The 22698-nt window shown below is 37.2% G+C and overlaps 1 protein-coding gene across 4 annotated transcripts in view; it reads right to left on the reverse strand.

The window, feature by feature from the left end:
- AGTPBP1 (ATP/GTP binding carboxypeptidase 1) overlaps positions 1 to 22698 on the reverse strand; it is a 165562-nt gene that overhangs the window by 70154 nt on the left and 72710 nt on the right. For all 4 annotated transcript variants that reach the window (XM_045469902.1, XM_045469901.1, XM_045469904.1 and 1 more), the window contains exons 12-14: positions 17203 to 17300; positions 12316 to 12432; positions 1130 to 1845 (exon numbers count right to left, since the gene is read on the reverse strand). In XM_045469902.1, coding sequence (XP_045325858.1) covers positions 1130 to 1845; positions 12316 to 12432; positions 17203 to 17300 — 931 coding nt within the window. The remainder of the gene's footprint in view (positions 1 to 1129; positions 1846 to 12315; positions 12433 to 17202; positions 17301 to 22698) is intronic.

Below are 22698 nucleotides of genomic sequence, written 5' to 3' on the forward strand. Positions count from 1 at the left end.
CTACATATGTGTGTTCTTCCAGTCTTAATGTCACTTGAAGGAACAAATGCAGCTCCCCCACAGTTCCTGTGGGCATCTCCTAAGGAGAAACTGAGAAGGCAAACATGAGCAGGCCAAACTTTGTCCCCATCACCGCAACTGTTCTCAGGGCTGCAACTCTGAACAGTGCAGTGTGTGATGAAACCAGTGGATGCCTGGGCACATGCCCTCTCCCACACATCTTTCCAGCAAAGTGAGTCCCTGTTCTGATGCTATGTTGTATGTGATTCCATAGCTGTGGGTCAAGTAGCCAACTGGTAGCATTAAACATATACTAAGTTGCTAAGTAAAATGATTAATTTATACTATACATTAAGTATTAAAAAAATTAATAAGATACAGTTGTTGCTTTAAAAAAGCCTACAGTCCAAGGAAAATCAAATGCCCACAGCAGTGTCTTCCTTTTATCATTACATACTATACTTGTAAGTGCATGTACATGGTTTTAGGTACTGGTAAACCATCATCACAAAACCCTAAAATAATCACTGAAAATAGTCAAGTTGCACCACAAATGTACTTATATGCCAAATATTACTAGTTGGCAATAATGAATACTATTTGTAATTTCTAAAATTAACTGGCAAGATTTAAGAACTATAGCTACTGTTTTTATGAATCCCATATTTTCAACCTGAGTATTTCTAATTTCAATTTTTATAACAAAATAATACTGTCCACATCTCTTTTTAAATCATACAGATTTAGATATATCTAAATCAAGTTCAAATTAAAATCAAATTACTAAATATATATTACTACTAATATTTATTGAAAGTTAGTAAATAATCTGTACTTTCAGATTCCATATTAATAAAAAATTTCTAAATTTCTAAATTTCTAAATTTCTAAACTGTCCTATGGTCAGGTTTATTATGTTGGCTTCATCTGAATAAGTAACGAGCTTAGAAAATACAGTAACCCATAAGAACAATTTTAAAACAGTGCAAAATTTCCAAAGCAGGATAAAAAATTATAATAACTTTAATTCAGAGTACTTTTCTTCCTAAATACCAAAGCAGTTTTTTGAAGTACGTCTTATATTCTGACAATGGTCCTGCTTAAAAGAAAGAAGAAATCTGAAACTCACCTTTGTACACCGTAAGGTCTTTCTAAGATAGGCTCTTTGAATGGAGGTGGAATGTGACCAAAATAATCAGGATAAGCCACCTCTGAATATTCTGGGACAGACTTTGTATTTTTCACAATCTCAATATAGAGATCTGAGTCGTGGAGTGTGGGTCCATCTGAGACTTCCACTGATGTCTGTTCCACTGATGAAGTAGACTCTGTATCTTCATCATCCTCAGTTTCAACTCCAGTACAACAAAGCTTCCCTAGCTGAACTGTTCTTCCCTCAAACAGAACATTTCCGCAAGCAGCCATGTGTGGACAAGCTTTAGTGCACGTAAGGACAGTGAGAGGGAGACTGTAGTCCTTCTTCCCTCCTGCGGTAAAACCCGGACCTGTCTGAGAAGGAAGATTCTGCAACGTAATTCGGTCCAATGCCTTCACAATATCGTTGTTTAGGCCCTGGGTGGAAGAAATAGTTCTATTTTGATCACCCGGCTGCTGTTGTGATGTTCTGCCATTATCTTTCCTTTCTTCTTTTGCCAGATCCATACAGGTAGGTTTCTTATCACCTTCGTCTCCTTTAGGAGACACATGCACCTTCCTTACAACTCCTTTTCTTAAATTGCCTGAACTTCCAGATGCTTCCTCTCCAGCTGTAGGAACAACAATAGGGCCGCGTACTTTCCCCTCAAATACAAAAGGCTTTGGTTCTTTGGAGATTAAATCATAGTCCTTTGAAAATAAAAAATACATATGATCTTTTAGCTGTAAATATTAAAATGTATTAACAAAATTAAGACTATATTCATTGCATATGCTGCTTCAGAATCTCACATTTGAAAATTATAAAGATGGAGCGCCTGGGTGGCTCAGTAGGTTGAGCATCCGACTTCGGCTCAGGTCATGATCTCACGGTCTGTGAGTTCGAGCCCCGCGTCAGGCTCTGTGCTGACAGCTCAGAGCCTGGAGCTGCTTCGGATTCTGTGTCTCCCCCACCCACCCACCCCTCTGTTTCTTCCCCACTCACGCTCTGTCTCTCTAAGATAAATAAATATTAAAAAAAAATTTTTTTTAAAAGGAAGCACAACACCCAAACTGTTACTTCAACAACTACAGTGTCTGTTTTGTACCAAGCAATGTTTCAGGCTCTTAAGGCCCATCAGCTTAAAAACAAAAACAAATCTTCCTCCCTCCTGCCACTTACATTCTTTGATGCAAGGAAGGGCGAGGACTGTCAACACAAGTAACAAACATGACACAAATATATAATATGAAAACTTAACAGACTAAAGTGTTAATAGCAAGAAGAGGGGGGAGTTGGGTACTGTGGATGGCGAGTGCCAGAGGGAGGAAAAGTGGGCTGCAATTTTAAATGCCATGGATTAGGGAAGCCTGAGAAGATGATATATAAGCAAAGGCCGGAAGGACTGCCATCCACACGCCCTAGAGAAGAAGGGTGCTTGGTGTATGCAGAGAACAGCAAGGAGGTTAGGATGGCTGGAACAGAATGAACAAGATGGATTCTAAGATGTAAAAGAGGACCAGATACTGTAGGGTTTGGCAGGCTATTGTAAGAATTTTGGTTTTTACTGTGAATGACACTGGGAGCCAGTGGAGGGTTTAGGGAAGAGGAGTGCCATGACACAGGACTTACACTGAGAAAAAAAACAAAACAAAACAAAATAGAACCTGTAAGTACAGAGTGTCTTAACCACCTGCAGTACAGGTTTTCTTAACCACAGGGGTAAGACATTTGATCTAAATAATTATTCTTTGTTTGGTTTTGGTTCTATGTTTCAGGGGCCGGGGCTAGCAAGATAGGGGGCACCATCTTGTGCACGGTAAGATGTCTAGCAGCAACCCTGGCCTCCCTCCTCTGTACACGCTAGATGCCAACAGTATCCTCACCCATTTGTGATCACCCAAAATGTCTCCAGACATTGTCAAATATCCCCTGGAGACAAAATCATCCCAGTTGAGAACCACTGCTCTACTGTCCTTCTGAGAACAGACTAAGGAGGGGAGAGTAGAAACAGAGGACAAATTAAGAGTCTGGGCAAGTTGGTAAGAGGGGGTTGGATTCTAAATGCACTGTGAGGCAGAACTGACATGATACTGTAAAAGACCAGATACAGGACAGAAAGGACAGAGAGGTATCATACACGGTGCCCAAGTGTTTGCCTGAATAAATGAAAAGCATCAGGAGTTTAGCTCTGAGATGTTAAGTGTGAGCAATTCACAGCTAGTCAAGCGTGTAAAGTAGGCAACTGGACATATATGAGTCTAGAATTCAGAAGAAATACCCATCCAGAAGATTTAAATCTGGGAATCATTAGCATACAGATATCATTTCCAGCCATGAGGCTGGAGATCTTCAATGAAAAGAACTAGAGAAGAGAAGAAGACTGAACTTTGGGTCACTATCATCTACAGAGGTTGAGGGGATGAAAATAAAGCTTTAGAGGAGATGGAGAAGGAAAAGCCAGTCGGGAAAGACAAACACCAGGAAAGAAAAGTGTCCTGGAAGCCAAGTTTAAAAAAAGGATGTCGCTGACAGGTCAAGTAGCCTTTTCTCTTTTTACACTTACAAAAATATTTTTTGCGTCTATATCTTATATAGACTCTACCAAAGAAATATACCACAACTGATTTAACTTTTATTCTACTGTTGGGCATTAAATCTTTTATTCAACAGAGGATTTAAACAAACATATAAACAAAGTATATATTTAAGCCATTTCCAAAATTTTGCTATTATAAAAAAATCTGTAAAGAACATCTCTTTGCATAAAACTTTTTGTTTAGGATGACGTCCTAAGCACTGAAATGGAATTACAGGGTCACATAACTATAATCAATTTTAATGTTTAATACAAATTCTCCAAATACTCTCCAAAAATACTTATCCAAGTGTACATTCCCAGTACCTGTGTATGAGATTATCTATTTCAACTGCTCTCTTCCTTGCCAACATCAAGTACTATAGTTTTAAAACACTTTTCCAAAAGGGACAGATAAGAAGTACTGTCTAATGCTATTTTAATTTGAATTTCCCTATGAGAAAAGCAAAAAAAAAATAAAAATCTATACATCTGTTAACTGGTTTAATTCTTCATAGGTAATTTATTTGTTCTTGAAATACAGGGTTTTTCTTATATTGCATAAATTCCTACATTACACACACAAACACCCCAATCCTCCACGTAACCTATCTTTGCAAATATTTTTCTGAATTTGCAATTCATCTTTTAACTTTAGCTTCTTTATACACATTATGTGGTAAAAATTAAGAATCTTTTCCTTTGTGATTCATTCTTTAAATACCCACTGCATATAAACCAAGGACCTTAAGATGATTCACTCTCAGCCCCTATACAATGTCTAATCCAAGGAGAGAGTGGAGGCACAAAGGAGGTAGTAGAGGTAGGTGGCTCTCCATTAAAAGTGTTGAAAGCAAGTAAACTTGCATTTAAAAACTCTGTTGATTTATAAAGACTAACATACAAAGAACACTGCTACATAAGTGGTATTTTATACTGAGATGCCATTTTGATCCAGGATGTTACTTCAGTATCAAACTCAGTATGCAGCACCCGAAGCTCTTCCATAAACAAATAGGGGTATAATATGAAAGCTGCTTTTCTTAAAGAGTAAAAGTACATTCCATGTACATAAATGAATTTAAAACAGTAAGTTGAGGTAAATAGTTAAGAGGTTTTATTCTTAGAACAGTAAGTTAACCATAAATATTTTATTATTTTTTTCAATTTTTTTTCAACGTTTATTTATTTTTGGGACAGAGAGAGACAGAACATGAACGGGGGAGGGTCAGAGAGAGAGGGAGACACAGAATTGGAAACAGGCTCCAGGCTCTGAGCCATCAGCCCAGAGCCTGACGCGGGGCTCGAACTCACGGACCGCGAGATCGTGACCTGGCTGAAGTCGGACGCTTAACCGACTGCGCCACCCAGGCGCCCCAACCATAAATATTTTAATGTTAGTTTACTCATCTATGATCTGGGGTCATGCTGAAGTGAGAAAACGTCCCCCTAAGTACAATTGAATGCATGAGGGAAAAAAAAATTAAAAATAGTAATTTCATCTACAATCTTCAGATCACCCTTATAATGTATTATGGGCCCATTTCTCCTGAAATACCTTACACTGAAGTGGTCTCCCCTTTTTTGGAGCTTTTGTAGTTAATTTTAATTTTGACTATGGTCTGGAAAAGAGGGGTTGCCTATTTAGATAGGAAGGCTAGTTTTTCCATAAAACAAATGTTTATTTTATGTTAAAGATACCACTGTACTTTTTTTACACTATTTGTATACATGTGGTGGTATTAATGCTGAACTGTAAAATATAAAATTATAATGTGACCCTGTAATTCTAAAAAACAAGAGCAACAAAAACTCTGTTTGAAATACGGTGGGCTAGATATCCACCCACAGAAACACTTAAAATTGTTGGATATTAAAATATTTTAAGTACCACAACAAGTGGATAAGACAGCAAAAATAAAGAGCAAAGAGTAAATGATGACAGGATCCCAAAGTGGTAAGACTAAATGGCTTTTACTTGGAAAATATTTGCTAAAACAGGAGACCTGGGGGTTTAGGTTTTCCCATCTCAGAGTATAAAGAATAGAAGACTATCTCAGAACCTGCATAAGGTGGGGACTCTACCAGAAGATCCTTCTCCCATAAAGATGAAACTCCCAGAGAACTAACTTTCGATATGGAGGCCCTAAAAATACCCCCACCAGAAAACAAACAGCAAGGAAAACCAACTGTCTCAAACCTGGGCACTAAGAGAATGAAAAATATCACTACCCATAAGTTATAAATTGATATCAAAAGCCTGCCATCACATCACACAGACTGCAGCCTGAACTCACGTATCTGAGTGGTCCAAAAACCCTTCAGAAGGAATGTAACCTATTAAGAGAGCCTGTCAAAAGTAATCAACAACTTCTGGAGTTTCTGCATAAGTTCCACAAACAGAATTGTAAAGAAAATGACCAGCTCATAGGGAAAAAAACAAAAACTAAATGAAAAATTAAACAAGTAGAAGAGAGGGAACTAAAACAAACAGATGTGGAAAAAGACCTGCAAGAACTTCAGACACTAATATTATAACACTAATTAAATGACTATATTTAATATGTTCAAAGAAATAAAAGACAAGAAGAAGTTTAACAATGATGAAACAGATTTTTTTTTTAAACCTTCCAAACCCCCCCGCAAAAAAACAAATCTGGATGCCTAGTGGATGCTTGTAACAACCAATCAGAGCCAAAAATAAAATTAGGGAACTGGCAGACTGTTTTAAGGAATGTAGTTGACTATAGCATAGAGAAAGAGAAGGAAAACATGAAAAAGAGTTAAAAGATATGGGAAGAAAGTAACAAAGTCTATATCCAGGGGCGCCTGGGTGGCTCAGTCGGTTGAGTCCAACTTCGGTTCAGGTCATGATCTCACAGTTCATAGGTGTGGACTCGAGCCCCGTGTCAGACTCTGTGCTGACAGCTCAGGGCCTGGAGCCTGCTTCAGATTCTGTGTCTCCCTCTCTCTCTGCTCCTCCCCCTGTTCGTGCTCTGTCTCTGTCTCTGTATCTCTCTCTCAAAAATGAATAAACATTAAACAAAAAAGTTTTTAAGTCTACATCCAATTAGTAATGCCAAAAGAAAAGAGAGAAGAAAAGGGAAAGAGGCAGTATCTGAAGGAGAGATAAAGAGTTTTTCCAAACCCTAAACGAAAACAACTCAGAGATTCCAAAACACAGCAAATCCCATATAAGATTTAAAAAAGAATACCTGCCCTTAGTCAACATTATTGGGAAACTGCAGAGCAGGAAGCTAAAGAAATGATCTTGAAAGTCACCAGAAACAATGTGTTGTACAGTAAAAACATACACTTCCTATACATACTACCCAGCAATTTCACTCATAGGTATCTATCCAAGAGAAATGAAGGCAAATTTCCACAAAAAAGCTTTTTACACAGGTGCTAATCTCAATTTTATTCACAGTGGACCCAAACTGCAAGCATTCCAATACTCATCAAGTGAACAGATAGAGAAACCATGGTACATTCATACGATGAAATATTACTTAAGCAATGAGGAAAGAGCCACTGATATACGCAGTAACATCAGTGAACCTCAAAACCATAAGATGAGGGGCGCCTGGGTGGCGCAGTCGGTTAAGCGTCCGACTTCAGCCAGGTCACGATCTCGCGGTCTGTGAGTTCGAGCCCCGCGTCGGGCTCTGGGCTGATGGCTCAGAGCCTGGAGCCTGTTTCTGATTCTGTGTCTCCCTCTCTCTCTGCCCCTCCCCCGTTCATGCTCTGTCTCTCTCTGTCCCCCCAAAAATAAATAAACGTTGAAAAAAAAAAAAAATTTAAAAAAAAAAAACAAACCATAAGATGAGCACAGAAACCTTACACCAGAGCACATTCATGCAGGATTGCAGTGACGAGAAGTTCTAGAACAGGCAAATTAACCTACAGTGACAGAGAGCAGATCAGCTGTTACCTGGGCAGGAGATGAAGAGACTGACCACACAGGGGCCCAGGGAGATATCTGGGGTGACAGAAAGAATTTCATTATCTTGGCTGGGTGGGTAGTTGCACAGTAATTTGTCAAAACTCACTGGACTTAAAGATGAGTAATTTACTGCATGTAGATTATATTTCAATAAAGCTGATTCCTAAAAATTAGCCAGAGAAAGAAACTAACTTCAAGAATGATTACAAAGTAAAAGCGCTTTTAGAGACACACTAAAAGGTGTATTTCAGGCAGAAGGAAAGTAATTCAGACTAAAGGTCTGAGAAACAATAAGAAATGAAAAATAAAATAGTAAAAATGTGAGTAAATCTTAAACACTGAATGTAAAGCACAAAGCAGTACCATACACAATGATTTTTTTAAAAGCTAGAATTAAAATGTAAATTAAAAGTATATACACTGGTTTGGGAGGTGATGATACTTAAAAGTATTCCAAGTTTCCTTTTGTAATCAAGAGAAAAAAGAAAGGTCCTGATTAACTTCTGAATAGTAAAAACTTACATCAAGAGTAACTAGAATTTCTGCATGTATGTCAATACTCAAACTTATACTTTAAAGGAATGAAGTTTATTATATGTAAATTACACCTCAATAGAGCTGATTAAAATAAAAAATAACAAGACTGTAGAGCTTTCAAATGAATACGCGTGAAAAAGTGAAACAAAAAACAGTCAATCCAAATGAAGGCCAAACAAAAGACAAAGATACAGAGATGAAACAAAATCTGATCTCATAAATATAAATCTAAATAGAGTAATAGTTATATGTAAATGAACTGAATGCTCCAGTTAAATGGCAGCCTCAGACTTTTTAAAAATCCAACTGTAAAAAAAAAAAAAAAATAAATAAATAAAAATAAAAAATAAAAATCCAACTGTATGCTGTTTAAAAGATACATGTCTAAAGATATCAAAAAGTTCAAAGCAAAAGGCTTTAAAAAGATACCGGGCAGCTCATCAAAATTAATTTAGCTACATTAATAACTTTCTAAACTTTTTTGCCTTAAATGTCTTAGAGACTTTATGGTATCAATAACTTTATAACCATTAACAGTTCATTTCAGAGGGAACAGAAATCAATATATACTCGTATGCCTCCAAAAATATTTAACAAAACTGACCTACAAAACGGAGACACATTTGCAATCACAGCGAGAAATTTCTAACACATTTTTCACAGTAATTGATAGCACTGGAATAAAAAGCCTTAAGTACAGAAAAGATCTTCTCAACATGATGAACAATCCTGTCACAGTGGCCAAACCCACAACCGTGCCTAACAGGTGCAGAATTATTTTCAAGGGTACAAGAAGTAGTAACGAAAATTGACTAAATTCAAAGCCATAAAAGAAGCCTCAAAAAATTCAAGAGATTCTAATCATAAAGAATGTCCTCTTCTGCCACAGTATGCCAGATAAATAAAAAGATAAATACAAAATTGGGAAAGCCAACTTTCACATTATCAACAGATGAAAGAAAAAAATCATAATGGAAATAAAGTTTCCAAACAAAGATAATGAAAATACTAAATATCAAAACATGTGTAATGTAGCTAAAACAGTAATTAGAGGGAAATCTGTAGCTTAAAATTTTAAATACAGTACTAAAAAAGAAGACTAAAAATTATTGGATGCCTATCTTAAAATAATAATATAACAAAAAAGAGCAAAAGCAGGAAAATCAAGAGATGACACTGTGAGCCTACCATTTAGAAATATGGGGATTAGTGTCAAAAACATGCTAAAAGTGATGGTAGGAAACAGTAGTGGGAAAGGGACCCAGTTTTTCCTGATTAAATTAGGTAAAGCTATGTGACTCTTTAAACTCTGTCCATACATAACTTTAATAAAAATTTAAAACCAAAATAAAAAGAGGAAAAAAAGAAAAACAAAACTAACAAAAGTCCATATGGTAACCGTCATCATGCCACCACAAATACATGAAAAAAGAGCTGTGACAATTCAGAATTTTGACACTTCGCATATTCTGCCATTAAGAAACAAAAGCAAATAAAACTGTAACTGTCACTACGAATAAATAATCATAGTTTTAAAAAGGTCCCTCAAAAGTCTGTTGATAATTACTTTAACACTTCTACAAGTTGCCTTCAAATTTATTCAATTTGCCTCCATCTGGCCACTGAATAGTAGCCATAACACATCTGGAAGCTAAGTGGGTGGTGTTCAGAATTCTAACAAATGCATCAAGTAATTTTAAACTCCAATGGTTGATACTGAAAATGACATGTAAATCCAAATGGAAAAAGTCATTTAAAAAGTTGAAATTAATTTCATTTGTGTTTAATATCTCATGATCTGCCAGTATCTGATAAGATGATGGCTGAAAAAATTCTTTCAAACACTTCTTATCTGGAACCAACCAATATTTTTAATTCTCTAAAATGTATCACTTAAATCTTGCTGCTTAGATACAGCTCCAACACACAATTCAAAAAATAGAGATTAATGTATCCTAAAGATGCATTCATCTGAAATTTAAAAATGAGAAAGACAGTCAACTGCCAACACAGCTACTTTAGAAATAACTGTCCAGTTGTGTAAATAAAAGACCATGTGCTATTCCTGTAACACATGCCACAGAAATACAGTTAACTATTCTACACTATACTTTGTGGCAAAATAGAGAACACATTGATAAATACATATTAACTGAAATACTTGAAATAGCTTCTTTTGCTTACACATAATAAAAAGGAGTAAGTTACTTGGGAAGACTTTTCAGAGCACTTACACTCTGACAAACCCGTCTTTACCATCCGGCCCTGGCCAAGTCAGACCACAAGTAGAAACCCACTTCTATGAGCAGCCAAATTAAAGGACAAGCTGACCAGCTGTTAGGGGCCAAGCAGGAAACCATCAAGGGTAGCCTATTCTGGGTGATGAATTAACAGGCAGATATACAAGAACTCACCATCATAGCCTACAAGAAAGAAGTAGCCTGCGAAAGAATGAGAACCAAAATTCTGGCCTTGACACCCGTTAAAAAATTATTTTTCTTTATTCACACATCAAAACTCCTACCATTTTTAATCATGTTATATAGTTCCTATACACACACAGAAAAGAAAGAAGAAATTCCTTCCCCAAATTCCTTCTGCAGTATTTTTCTGCTTTGAGGTAGCACTATCTGTCACCTCCCAGGTGTTATTTTTAAGCAGTTCTTAGCTGGGCACAAAGATGTTTAAAGAACAGCCATACATCTAGTAGGTTCAGTACCCTTTCCCAAACGCCTCCTCCTGTCTTCTTCTTTTTCTCTTTTTGACAAATACCATTCTCCTTTACTCCTGCCTTCTTTCTAGTCCGCCTGATTTTAGAGTACCTTCCAACATCCCTCAAATCTTTGCGAGCACCGAGGAAATGGCGGGGGGGGGGGGGGGGGGGGAGCAACTAGAGGCTGTTCCTATTGCGTCCCAAGCTCGTTAAGATCCCAAAGAGAACCCTGAAGAATGAGCACAGTGAGTGTCAACACCACTAACCCGGATTGTTTCTGATACGCACAGTACATACAGTACAGTGCTATATACGTATTTCTCTTCCTTATGATTTTCTTAACGACATTTTCTTTCTTGTAGCTTGCTGTATTTGTACGAATCTGGTATATAATACATACAGCATACAAAATGTGTTCATCAACTGCTTCTATTATCAGTAAGGATTCCAGTCAACAGGAGGCTATTAAGTAGTTAAGTTTTGGGGGAATCAAAAGTTATACATGCACTTTTTACTCCATTCAGAGACTGACACCTCCAACCCCCACATTTTTCAAGGATCAACTGTATTTCTTTTTTTATTTCTCATAACTTCATATTAAAGTCTTTTTCTTTAGGCAACTAAGAATTATAATGGAAATAAATGGGTTTATGGGGTATGGGGCTTGTAGTATGAGCTGAATAAATCTGAGATTATCTGGTTCACCCTTTATTTTACAGTTTAAGATTCTGGGCAATTTCAGGGACTTACTCAAGGACCCACCACAGCAGGCAGCTGAGTGGGAATAAGAAACTAAACCTACTAATCACCATCAATTCAATCAGGTTTACTTGCTACGTAACCCACGCTATGTACGCGCACTCCAGTAAATAAATGAGGGTAAGAAATGTTAACAAGAAGTCACTCTCCCTGTGAACCAAATCAGATATAAAGACTTCAAGTTGTCCTCCCCACCCCCCACACCCCGTCCCGTTACATGGAAACCTCCAGGAAACACAACAAGCAGACTGCAGTTTTAATTTAGCACTTTCTTAGCTCTTGACTCCCCTTCAGTTGGATGCAACTGCTACAAAAATGACTTTAATGTCAGATTCTGAAATGCCATTTTAAAGATTATTTTTTTACAAAGAGTAAGAAACTGCCAATTAAAGCAATGAGCCAAAGTGATGAAAAAACTTTTAAGCCAGCCCAAAAACTAAATGAGCTGGTCCCCTCATTTTATAAATAAGCAGTTTGCAGCTCAGAATGCTAAAGCAGCAGTCCAATGTCACTCAGAAAGGCAATATTACTTTCACATTTTAGAAACAGGAAGGAGAAGGAAACCAGTGATCATAGGCCTAAGGAAGAAAAAAAAAAAGAATTTTTTCTTAAAATCAATTAAGATGCTGTATTTTCCATATTTATACCTGAAAATCATCAACAAGCTCAGGGAAAAGGTGTTCATACATTTTAAGTTCTTCTATCGTTCGTCCTGGTTCCTGCTGGGGTTTTAGCTTGTTAATATCCGTTTCAATATCATCATTCTGAAATAATAAAAATGTCACCAGTTAAGAAAAAGTTACAGAATATAATTCAGACTAAAATTTTCCAAATTATTAATCACATGTAGAGAATAATCACTGAATAAAAGCTGTATAAATTAAAATGTGCTTATATTTTTGCTTCATTGTTGCACATTTCATTGTTTTGGTTGTTTTATTGTGTTAAAGGTTACTCTAATAGAACGCAGCATTCGGGCACCTCAAGATGGAAAACCTAGCATCAAGATCCAGACTAAAGTATGCCCTCCTGAATTGTCAAAATTTTATTCACATTTAAGGGCAGTAAAACTTAAAACTAAATTGAAAAATATAAATACAAGATAGTGGTGGTGATAATCATAACATTTACTAAGCAGTGAAAATGTGTGAAGCGCTAAGGGTTTTACATAATTTAATCTGCACAAGAACACTATGAGGTAGATAGCATTATTACCTCCACTTAACTGAAGAGGAAACGGAGGTAGAGAGAGGGTTAAGTGGCTTGCTCAAAATTACACAGCATGCAAAGAGAACACCCAGGATGTAAAATTCATCATTGATTTCAGAGCATACACTGTTGCTCGATGGACTGCCTCAAGACAAATTAATGATTATACCATCCTCTTGTATTCCTTGGTCAATAACTTCCCTTAGAAAAGCTCAGTGTCACCATTCACTTTGTTTTTCGGGGGGAAAAAAGTGAAAAGTTGAACAACAACCAGAAATGATTTTCATGCCCTTTTAAGAAAGAAGAGGGTAAATTTAAAGGAGAGGTCTGACCTTAGGAAAACAGGATATGCATCCGGGATTAATTTTATCTGTATCTGCTCTAAGACCAGAAGTATGCTGTGACAGAAGGACAAGTGTCAGTTTACCTACTACCCAAGCTATTCTCACCAAATGTGGCCTCACACAAATACAAACTTACCACCACCTTCACTGGAAAAGAGAGATGTGAGATTTGTCTGCACTGGGCATTCATTTTTAACTTTGCATTTACCTTACTATCAGAGTGAACTTACTTTTAGCCTTAAATTTATTCTACCATGACCCAATTCTTACAATACTTTCTATACGTGTATATGCATATACACATAGTCTCCACAGACTCTATGTACATATTTAGTATTAAGTAATTTAAAAGGAAAAACATACTATGTATTTCTCATATTTTATATTCAGGAACTTAGCTATCCCTTGTATACCAACAAAAAGATTTTCTCCATTGCCAGAAATAATAAACACTATGTGTATTTAAAGAGTATCATGATAATTACTGTATCATTATTATATAATTATTAGTACTTGAATATGTAACTTCATGTGTCTTCAAATTATTAATTGATGAATCAAAATATATAATTTCTTTGACTGGCACCTAACAGAGAATGCTTTTAAAATAACAAAAAGTTTACAAAATTATTCTTTCTCTAAACATACTAGAATTCAATATTCAATACTTTGTGAAAATTAAGCCTTAGAGATTGGCTCTCTACTTTCAAAAAAATAATAATAATTTATCTGTAAAACAGTCATTGTGGACCAAAAAAACTGTACTTTGAGAGGTCAACAGCAGGAAATTCTGTGTTTTGGTTTAGGGAAAAACAAAGATTAGGGGCTACTGACAGCCTCAGGGAAAAACAACAACAACAACAACAACTGTCTATCACTCCTTAAAGTTCTTCTAAAGTAAAGGAGAGGGAAAAAACACATTGAAGTGTGTATACTGACAAGTCCTGGCTATCTGGAAATGAGTCTTCTAAACCTCCAGGTTTCTATAAATGCTCCAAGCTGAAACATCTGGGGTAAAGAGAATAGAGAATGGGATTGCTATGGTGAGGAAAAAAAGAGTCTTTATGAGTATAAACACAATGGAACACAAATATTAAACTCAATGCATATCAGGTTCACCTGACAAGGAAAGAAGTAATGGGATTTAGAATAAAAGGAAAAATTAAGTTTTACTAAATATGTAACTGCCAAAGACAGTAAGAGGCAGACTGTGGTAAAGAAGAAAATAAGATAATAGAACTCAGCAGTTTCAAAGAGTCAACAATTCTGTAGCCCTTTAAAAATAAACAAATAACATTTTGGTATAGCATGGTGGTAAAGAAAGCTGACATTCACATCCGACTGCTTTATTCTGAATCCTGTCCCCCCTCTTATAAGCTACATTAGTAATCTTTTTGTGCCTCCTTCTTCTGATTATTAGCCATGTAAAGCAGAGGTAATTAATACCATGTAACTTAGAGGACTGAGATGAGGCTTTAGAGTTACTATATGTAAAGAGCATGGATTAGCATAAATGGTAAATTCAAGTGGTAACTAGACTTACCATGGTGAACATTTCATAGTGTCAAATCACTATGCTGTATACCTGAAACTAATAAAATAGTGTATGTCAACTATACTTCAATTTTTAAAAAAAAGTACAGGCGCCTGGATGGCTCAGTCGGTTAAGCATCCAACTCTTGATTCCGGCTCAGGTCATGATCTCACGCTTTGTGAGTTTGAGCCGCACATCGGGCTCTGTGCTGATGGTGCAGAGCCTGCTTGGAATTCTCTGTCTCCTTCTCCACCCCTCCCCCAGTCGTGCTCACTCTCTCTCAAAATAAATAAATAAACTTAAAAAAAAAATTAAAAAGAGCATGGACTAACATAAGATTGGATGTTCAATAAATTCATTCTATTATTTTTTATTATTACAACTGCTGTGTTAAGGTAAAGTGGGGGAAACGTGAGCAATCATGGACATTCCAGTGAGTAACACAGCCAACAACTATATTTTCCAAAGATGTGAATGTCACAAAAGAGAAAGAAATATGTGGAAATGTTTTAAATTAAAGGAGATCTAAGGGACAAGATAATTAAACACAATATCTGATGTTAGCACTAGAGAGAGGAAAAAAAAAATACTAGAGAGAGGGAAAAAAATGTCATAAAGGACATTTATTAGATCAGCTGACAGTCAAATATGGATGGTAGATTAGATAAAAATGTTCTATCACTATAAATTTATGAAGTTAATAACTGCATTGTAGTTATGTAAGAGAGTATCACTATTCTTAGGAAATATACACTAACATATTTAGGGGTATAGGATCATGATACATAATATACATAACTTTACTCTCATATGATTTTTTAAAAAAATTTTAAGTAATGTATTCATGCATCTACACTGACAATTTCCAAGGAGCAAAATAGAATCATTGTTATAATTCCTATTGAGTTCTATTTTCCCACCAATCTCTCTGTCTTTACATCTGTAGTGATCCCAATAACAGATATTTTAATGAGGACCCTGAATCATAAAGAATGAATTATACTCAACATACTATGTTTTTAATAACATGGAAACATACAGCACATAAAAGTTTCTATCAAAATATAATACTTCAAATCATAAATTTAGTGTCAATCTGAAAAATTTTACTACCCTTAAACACTCACTTCCCAAAGAATCCAAACAGATGATTTTTCCTATTATCTAAGGAACACTTTACATAACAGAATCTAAATTCTCATCCCATAGTTCTTTCACTTCCATCAAGTCCCGAACCACAATCACACAGTTAGCCCAGATTTTTTGCCTTGACCATCAGAGCCTGCATGGGTTTTCTTCTTTGCAGCTTCTTGAGGTAAGAATGTAGACCATCATGCTGTCCAGATTGGCTAACTTGACATTTCTGCCAAAGCCTGCCTTGGTGATCACAGTTGGTGATAATAAAACTGGTTCTCCATCTCCTATTAAGATGGAAATCTCAGGGCGCCTGGGTGGCTCAGCTGGTTAAGCATCCAACTTTGGCTTAGGTCATGATCTCGGGGTTCATGAGTTGGAGCCCGTCAGGCTCTGTGCTGACAGCTCAGAGCCTGGAGCCTGCTTCGGAGTCTGTGTCTCTCTCTCTACCCCTCTCCCACTCATGCTCTTTCTCAAAAATAAACAAACATTAAAAAAATAAAATAAAAAAAAAAAAAGGTGGAAATCTCCCTCCAGTATCTTAGATTCTATCTCCAGAGGGGGTCAAATACTCAGTGTACCCAATTTTGATGTAACATTTCAAGACAAAAAGGTGCAAGCAGGCAAAGGTCAAATGAATCCCTCCCCATATGCCAAAAAAGCACTAAGTTAAACAGCTGAAAACTGAAAGAGTTAAACAGATACTTTTCCAAAGATACTAAAACAACCCCTTCTAACACTAAATAAAGCAAATATAGTCCCTATACTTCTAGGGGTGCCACCAAATTCTGAAAACTCCCCTGCCTTTTCACTTAATATCACATGACAATATTTTTTATCTAGTCTCAATTCAATAAATACTTTTGTCCATTTTATTCTCCAATTACCTGAAACCTAAGAATCATCATGTAGACACTAATTCTTACCAAAGAGCCAGCAGTTACAGATCATTTTCCTACTATTTTGATACTCCAAAAGATTGCTGAAAGAGGAACAGGTTGCCACTTAGAGTCTCAAACCACTTTCCTTCAAACTCAGATTTCCTTAGACTTTGAAACCTAAGCCAGATGGGTTACCTGAGGTCATCCTGGCCAAAAAGAGTGAAGGTAAGTTATTCTCACACCCTTTTCAGACCAACGCATTCAGAACAATATTATTTTCCCTTTCATTAATTCAGTGTCCACCCTCATCATAATAAACAGATGGGGACTACATGAATTAATCTACCATCAAGCTATACCTACCTCCCCAACCTTTGTTTTACAACTGTGGATACAATTTATAAAGTCGACTAAAGATGGAGTCACACTAACCTTAAAATTCTGATCTACGTCATCTTCATTTTCAGTTTCATTTTCGGCTTCTAAGTCAAGCTCATCGTTGTCATCACTTTCATCCACTACGTCGTCCACTGTGACACAAAACGCACTATGAGTAGGTCAGAGGTAAGCATTCTGCAACATGCACATCCGAAGACAGGGTGGCACAGACATACCATATGGGCGTTTCAATCACCAAAGGAAAAGTTAATGAAATGCCTCATTAAAAACGTCTCTAACGCTGTTGAAAAACCTAGCAGATAAAGTGAAAGTGCTTTAAAATTTGAAAAAGCACTGTAAAAATGCATGGGTGTTTTTACTGATGTTCTCGGTTTTTAAAAATGAATAATGTCTTCTGTTGCAACAGCCTGAATGAAACATCTTATTTCCTGTACATGACAAATTTCAAGAACTGCTTTCATGCCTTTATCAACTGACTTCCCATCTATTTGTTTCAATGGCTACCATGTGCCTTATACAGTGCAATGTGCTGGGTATTCTTTTAAATATGTGTAAATATATTTACTCCCTGTCTGCAGGGAGCTCATGAGGTTAAAGAGCAGCAAAGAGTAAACAGATAACTACAATACAAAAGATTTATGTTCATGAAGTCATATACGTAAAACAGTTATGGGAATATGAGGATGGAATAACTGCAAACTGCTTGGGGTCACGGGGCTATGAATGATCGCCTCACAAAACAGGTAGTGATTAAGCAATATCCTGAATATCCAGAAAACATAGCAGCTTTCTAGGTGAACATAAGGGTGGGTGAGTGTGGCTTTTAAGAAAAATGAAAACAAAAAGCTGAGATGGTATCTTTGGGAAACAGCAAGTGCAACTAAACTTGTATGCTTGGAAAAGTACTAAGAAAGGCAAATAAGAATGAGAACATGTAGGGCACACAGTAGGCCAAGTAGTTTAGATTTTTAACCTCTGGAAGATAAGCACTGAGAATTTTCAAGAGGAAAATGGCTTAATTCAACTTGAAACTGCTCAAAAGATCACTCTGGCGGGTGAGAGGGAGAACATATGTGGAGGGGGACCATTTAACTGGAGACAGTAACTGTCTGACCAATATAGCAGGAATGGGGATAATGACTATACATTAGAGAAAAACTCAGGGAACAGAATGTAAAGAGACATGAGGACCATGGCTGTAGGAGAGACAAGGAAAGAAGAGTAGAGTACTCAGGTGAGTAACTGAGTGCTTTAAAACAAGATAGAGAATATTTTAAAAGAATATTTTGGGGGGTGCCTAGGTGGCTCAGTTGGTTAAGTGTCCAACTTCGGCTCAGATCATGATCTCATGGTTTGAGGGTTAGAGCCCCGCATTGGGCTCTGTGCTGACAGCTCAGAGCCTGGAGCCAGCTTTGGATTCTGTGTCTCCCTCTCTCTCTCTGCCCCTCCCCTACTTGTGCATGCATGTATAGTCTCTCCACTCTCTCAAAAATAAACATTTTTTAAAAAAGGATATTTTTCTAAACTATTTAACTCTATTGAGGAAGAAATGGCCAATAAAATTGTATCTATTAAAGTATACAATGTGATGATTTGATACAAATACACAAGGCAAAATGATTACCAAAACAAAGATAACTAATACATCCATCACCTCACACAATTAACATTGTCAATAGTGTCTGTGTGTGTGTTTGTTGTACAAATGCTTAAAAGCTCCTCTCATGAATGTCTAAGTATGCAATACCATATTAGTAACTATAGTTACCAGGCTGCACACAGATTCTCAGAATGTAATCCTCTTAAACTGCAAATCTGTATGCTTTGACCCCATCAACTAATTTATCACTCCCCTCACCTGTGGCACCCAACATTCTATTCTCTGTTCATACAAAATCATTTTTTGTGCTGCTGGTTTTTTTTTTTTTGGTTTTTATTTTAAGATTCCACATATAAGTAATACCCTACAGTATTTGTCTTTCCATCTGGTGTATTTTACTGGGCATAGTGCCCTTCAGATACATTCATGTTGCAGCAAATGGCAGGTTCTCCTTCCTTTATTTTGGCTGAATAATATTCAAATATATATACATGACAGAATGAGAGGAAGGAAGGAAGGATAGAAGGAAGGAAGGAAGGAAGTCTTATGGTCTTTTATCCATTTATCTATCAAAGGACATTAAGTTCATTTCTAAATCTTGTCTATTGTGAATAATGCTATAGGGAATATGGGTGTACAGATCTCGCTTTAAGATAATTATTTCAATTCCTTTGGATATATATATACTCAGGAGTAGGATTGTTAGATCATATGGTAGTTGTATTTTTAATTTTTTGAGGAACCTCCATACTGTAGCTGTACCATTTTCACATTCCCACCAACAACGTTAAAGAGTTCCATTTCCTTCACAACCTTGCAACTACTTCCCATGTCTTGTCTTTTTGATAATAGCCATTCTAACAGGTGTGAGGTGATACAGTAAGTGGTTTTTATTTCCATTTCCCTGATGATTACTGATGTTGAGTACTTTTTCATATACTATCAGCCATTTGTATGTCTTCTTTGGGAAAATGTTTATTCAGGTCCTTTGCCTAATTTTTAACTGGATTACTTGCTTTTGTACTCTTCAGCTGTGAGAGTTCTTTATATATTTTAGACAGTAGCTCATTCTCAGATATATGTTTTGCAAGTATCTTCTCCCATTCTGTAGGGCAGTAAATTGAAATTAAAACAGAATCTTTTTAGTTTGTCAAAATACCACTTGTTTATTTTAGCTTCCATTGCCTGTGCTTTTGGTGTCCTACCCAAGAAATCACTGCCAAGACCAATGTCAAAGATCTTTCTCCATAAGTTTTCTTCTAGAAGTTTTATAGTTTCAGCTCTTATAATTAAGTCTTTGATCCATGTCAAGATAGTCTTCTGTGAGTGGTATAAGACAGGGGTCCAGTTTCGTTCCTTTGCATGTGGATATCCAGCCTTCCCAATACAATTTATTGAAAACAATGTCCTTCCCCCAACTGTGTATTCTTAACTGACCCCATATGTGTGGGTTTATGTCTAGGCTATCGATTCTGTTCCACTAATCTATGTGCCTACTTTATTTGAGTACCATCCTGTTTTGATTACTATAGCTTTGTAATAGTTTGAAATCCAGAACTGTGATGCCTCTCTAGCTTTCTTTCTCAGGATTGCTTTGGCTACCGGGGGGTCTTTTGTAAGTTCCATAAAATTTTAGAGTAATTTTTTGTATTTCTGTGAAAAATGCCATTGCAATTTTCATAGAGTTTGCATTAAATCTGTAGATCACTTTGGGTAATATGGGCATTTTCACAGTATTAATTCTTCCAATCCAAGAACACAGGATATCTTTCCATTTATTTGTGTCTTCTTTAATCTCTTTCATCAACGTCTTATAGTGTCCAGTGTACAGATCATGCAACTCCTTGGTAAATTTATCCCTATTTTGTTTTCAATGCTATTGTAAATAAAGCTGCTATCATCTCTTTCAGATAGTTTATTAGGTGTATAAAAATGAAACTGATTTTTGTATATTTGATTTTGTATCCTGCAACTTTCCTGAATTCACTTATCAGTTCTAACAATTTTCTGGTGGAGACTTTATATATATATAAAGACTTTATATATATATATATATATATATATATATATATATATATATATATATACATATATATATATATATGTGTGTGTGTGTGTGTATATATATATGATCTTATATATATAAGATCATTTGTATATATAAGATTATCTGCAAACAGATAATTCTACTTCTCCCTTTCTGATTTGGAGGCCTTTTAATTATTTTTCTAGCCTAATCATTATAGCTAGGACATCCGGTATTGTGTTGAATAGAAATGACCAGAGAGGACATCTCCGTCTTCTCCATAATCTCACAGGAAAAGCTGTTAACTTTTTTACTATAGAACACAATATTAGCTGTGGACTTGTCATATATGACCTTTATTTATTATGATGAAGAACATTCTCTCTGTACCTAATTTGTTAGAAGAGTTTTTATCATAAAGGATTTGAATTTTGCCAAATGCTTTTTCTGCATCTATTGCAATGATCATATTATTTTTATCCTTCATTTTATTACTGTGGTATATCACATTTTGATTTCTGGATGCTGAAATGTCCCTGCATCCCAGAGATGAATCCCACCTGATCATGATATATGATCCTCTTAATTTGTTGTTAAAATAGGTTTGCTATTATTTTGCTGAGGATTCTGCATCTCTGTTCACACAGATACTGACCTGTGTAGGAGTGCCAACAAACCGACTCCACCTGCGGCCCTCCATCTTGGTCATGTCCAAGCAATGCCTCCCTCAGGGCCCAGTGGAGGTTAATGTATGCCTTGGCCAGAACGCAGACAGGCTTGCTCTGAGCTTCCCTAAAGTGGTGCACAGATGGCACCATTTTGGATAACGGGTAGAGATCCTCCGGTGCACATATGGTGCCACATTAGATAACTACCCTTTGACCTCACCACGAATGCCCCTCGCTCCATCAAAGCTGTGGATTAAGGTCTGGACTGGGCAAAGAATAGCTGTGTAGCAGCACCTAGACCGCCCACCTGCTCTCCTCAATAAGTTACCTTGAATAAAACTCTGTAAACGGTATGGAGTGGCTTACGTAGTTTTCTTGGTCTCAAAGTGCCGTCTCAGTCTGGAGGATACTTCACTGTCCCATTTGAGGATGCACTTGCTTCTTTCAGCCTTTTCGGATTGGCTTGGGTGGGAAAGACTCTTACCTGAAAACAGCTGTGACGACAGAGGCTGGGGAAGATGTAGTATCTTTGCTCCCTGGCAAGGCACAGCAGCACAGTCCCCGTGCAGCTCCGTCAGCAGAGATCAATGTCAACATTGACTCTGAGGGTCTTCAGGTGGCAGCGGTAGCTAGGGCTGGAGGGTTCCTAAGAGGCAAAAGCTTCTAGGGCCTCCTTGTTCTCCTTGAGACAGACAACGTGGGAGAGCTCTGGGCAAGGGGCTCCCTCCCAGTCCCTGGTCTAGCATGCTAGCACTCAGAGCAGTAGCACAGCTGGGATCCCAGGGTCAGGCACGTGTGGAACCACCGCCATGCCTGGTCCTAGAGCACAGGTGCCCTTGCTGCAGTGGTGGTGTCAGCTGTCAGAGCATGCAGATCCCTTGTGGAAAACAAGTGTGGGTGTCTGGGGCTCCCCACAGTGACTCCAGCTGGTGGGGAGACGCAGCAGCAGCAGCTGCATGGGCTCAGAGCAACAGCTCCATCCCCAGAGAGTAAATGCAGCAGGCAGGACTCCGTGCAGCTCCATCAGCTTTGGTGCAGACCTGGAAGGCCTCAGCAGCAAAGGCGACCGACATCCACAGTGCGAAGGCATCCTGGGTTCTCCCGCTTCTTCCCCCCCAGGGTGAGGTTTCTCTGAAGGAAACCCCACCCGGCGCTGCGCTGGTCTGGACTAAGAGATGGGGTAGTGCAGAGAAAACACTTCCCATACTTCGCTCTGTGGCCATCCTTGGATTTTG

This window comes from Leopardus geoffroyi, chromosome D4, assembly GCF_018350155.1.
Source record: "Leopardus geoffroyi isolate Oge1 chromosome D4, O.geoffroyi_Oge1_pat1.0, whole genome shotgun sequence".
Classification (NCBI taxonomy): Eukaryota; Metazoa; Chordata; class Mammalia; order Carnivora; family Felidae; genus Leopardus; species Leopardus geoffroyi.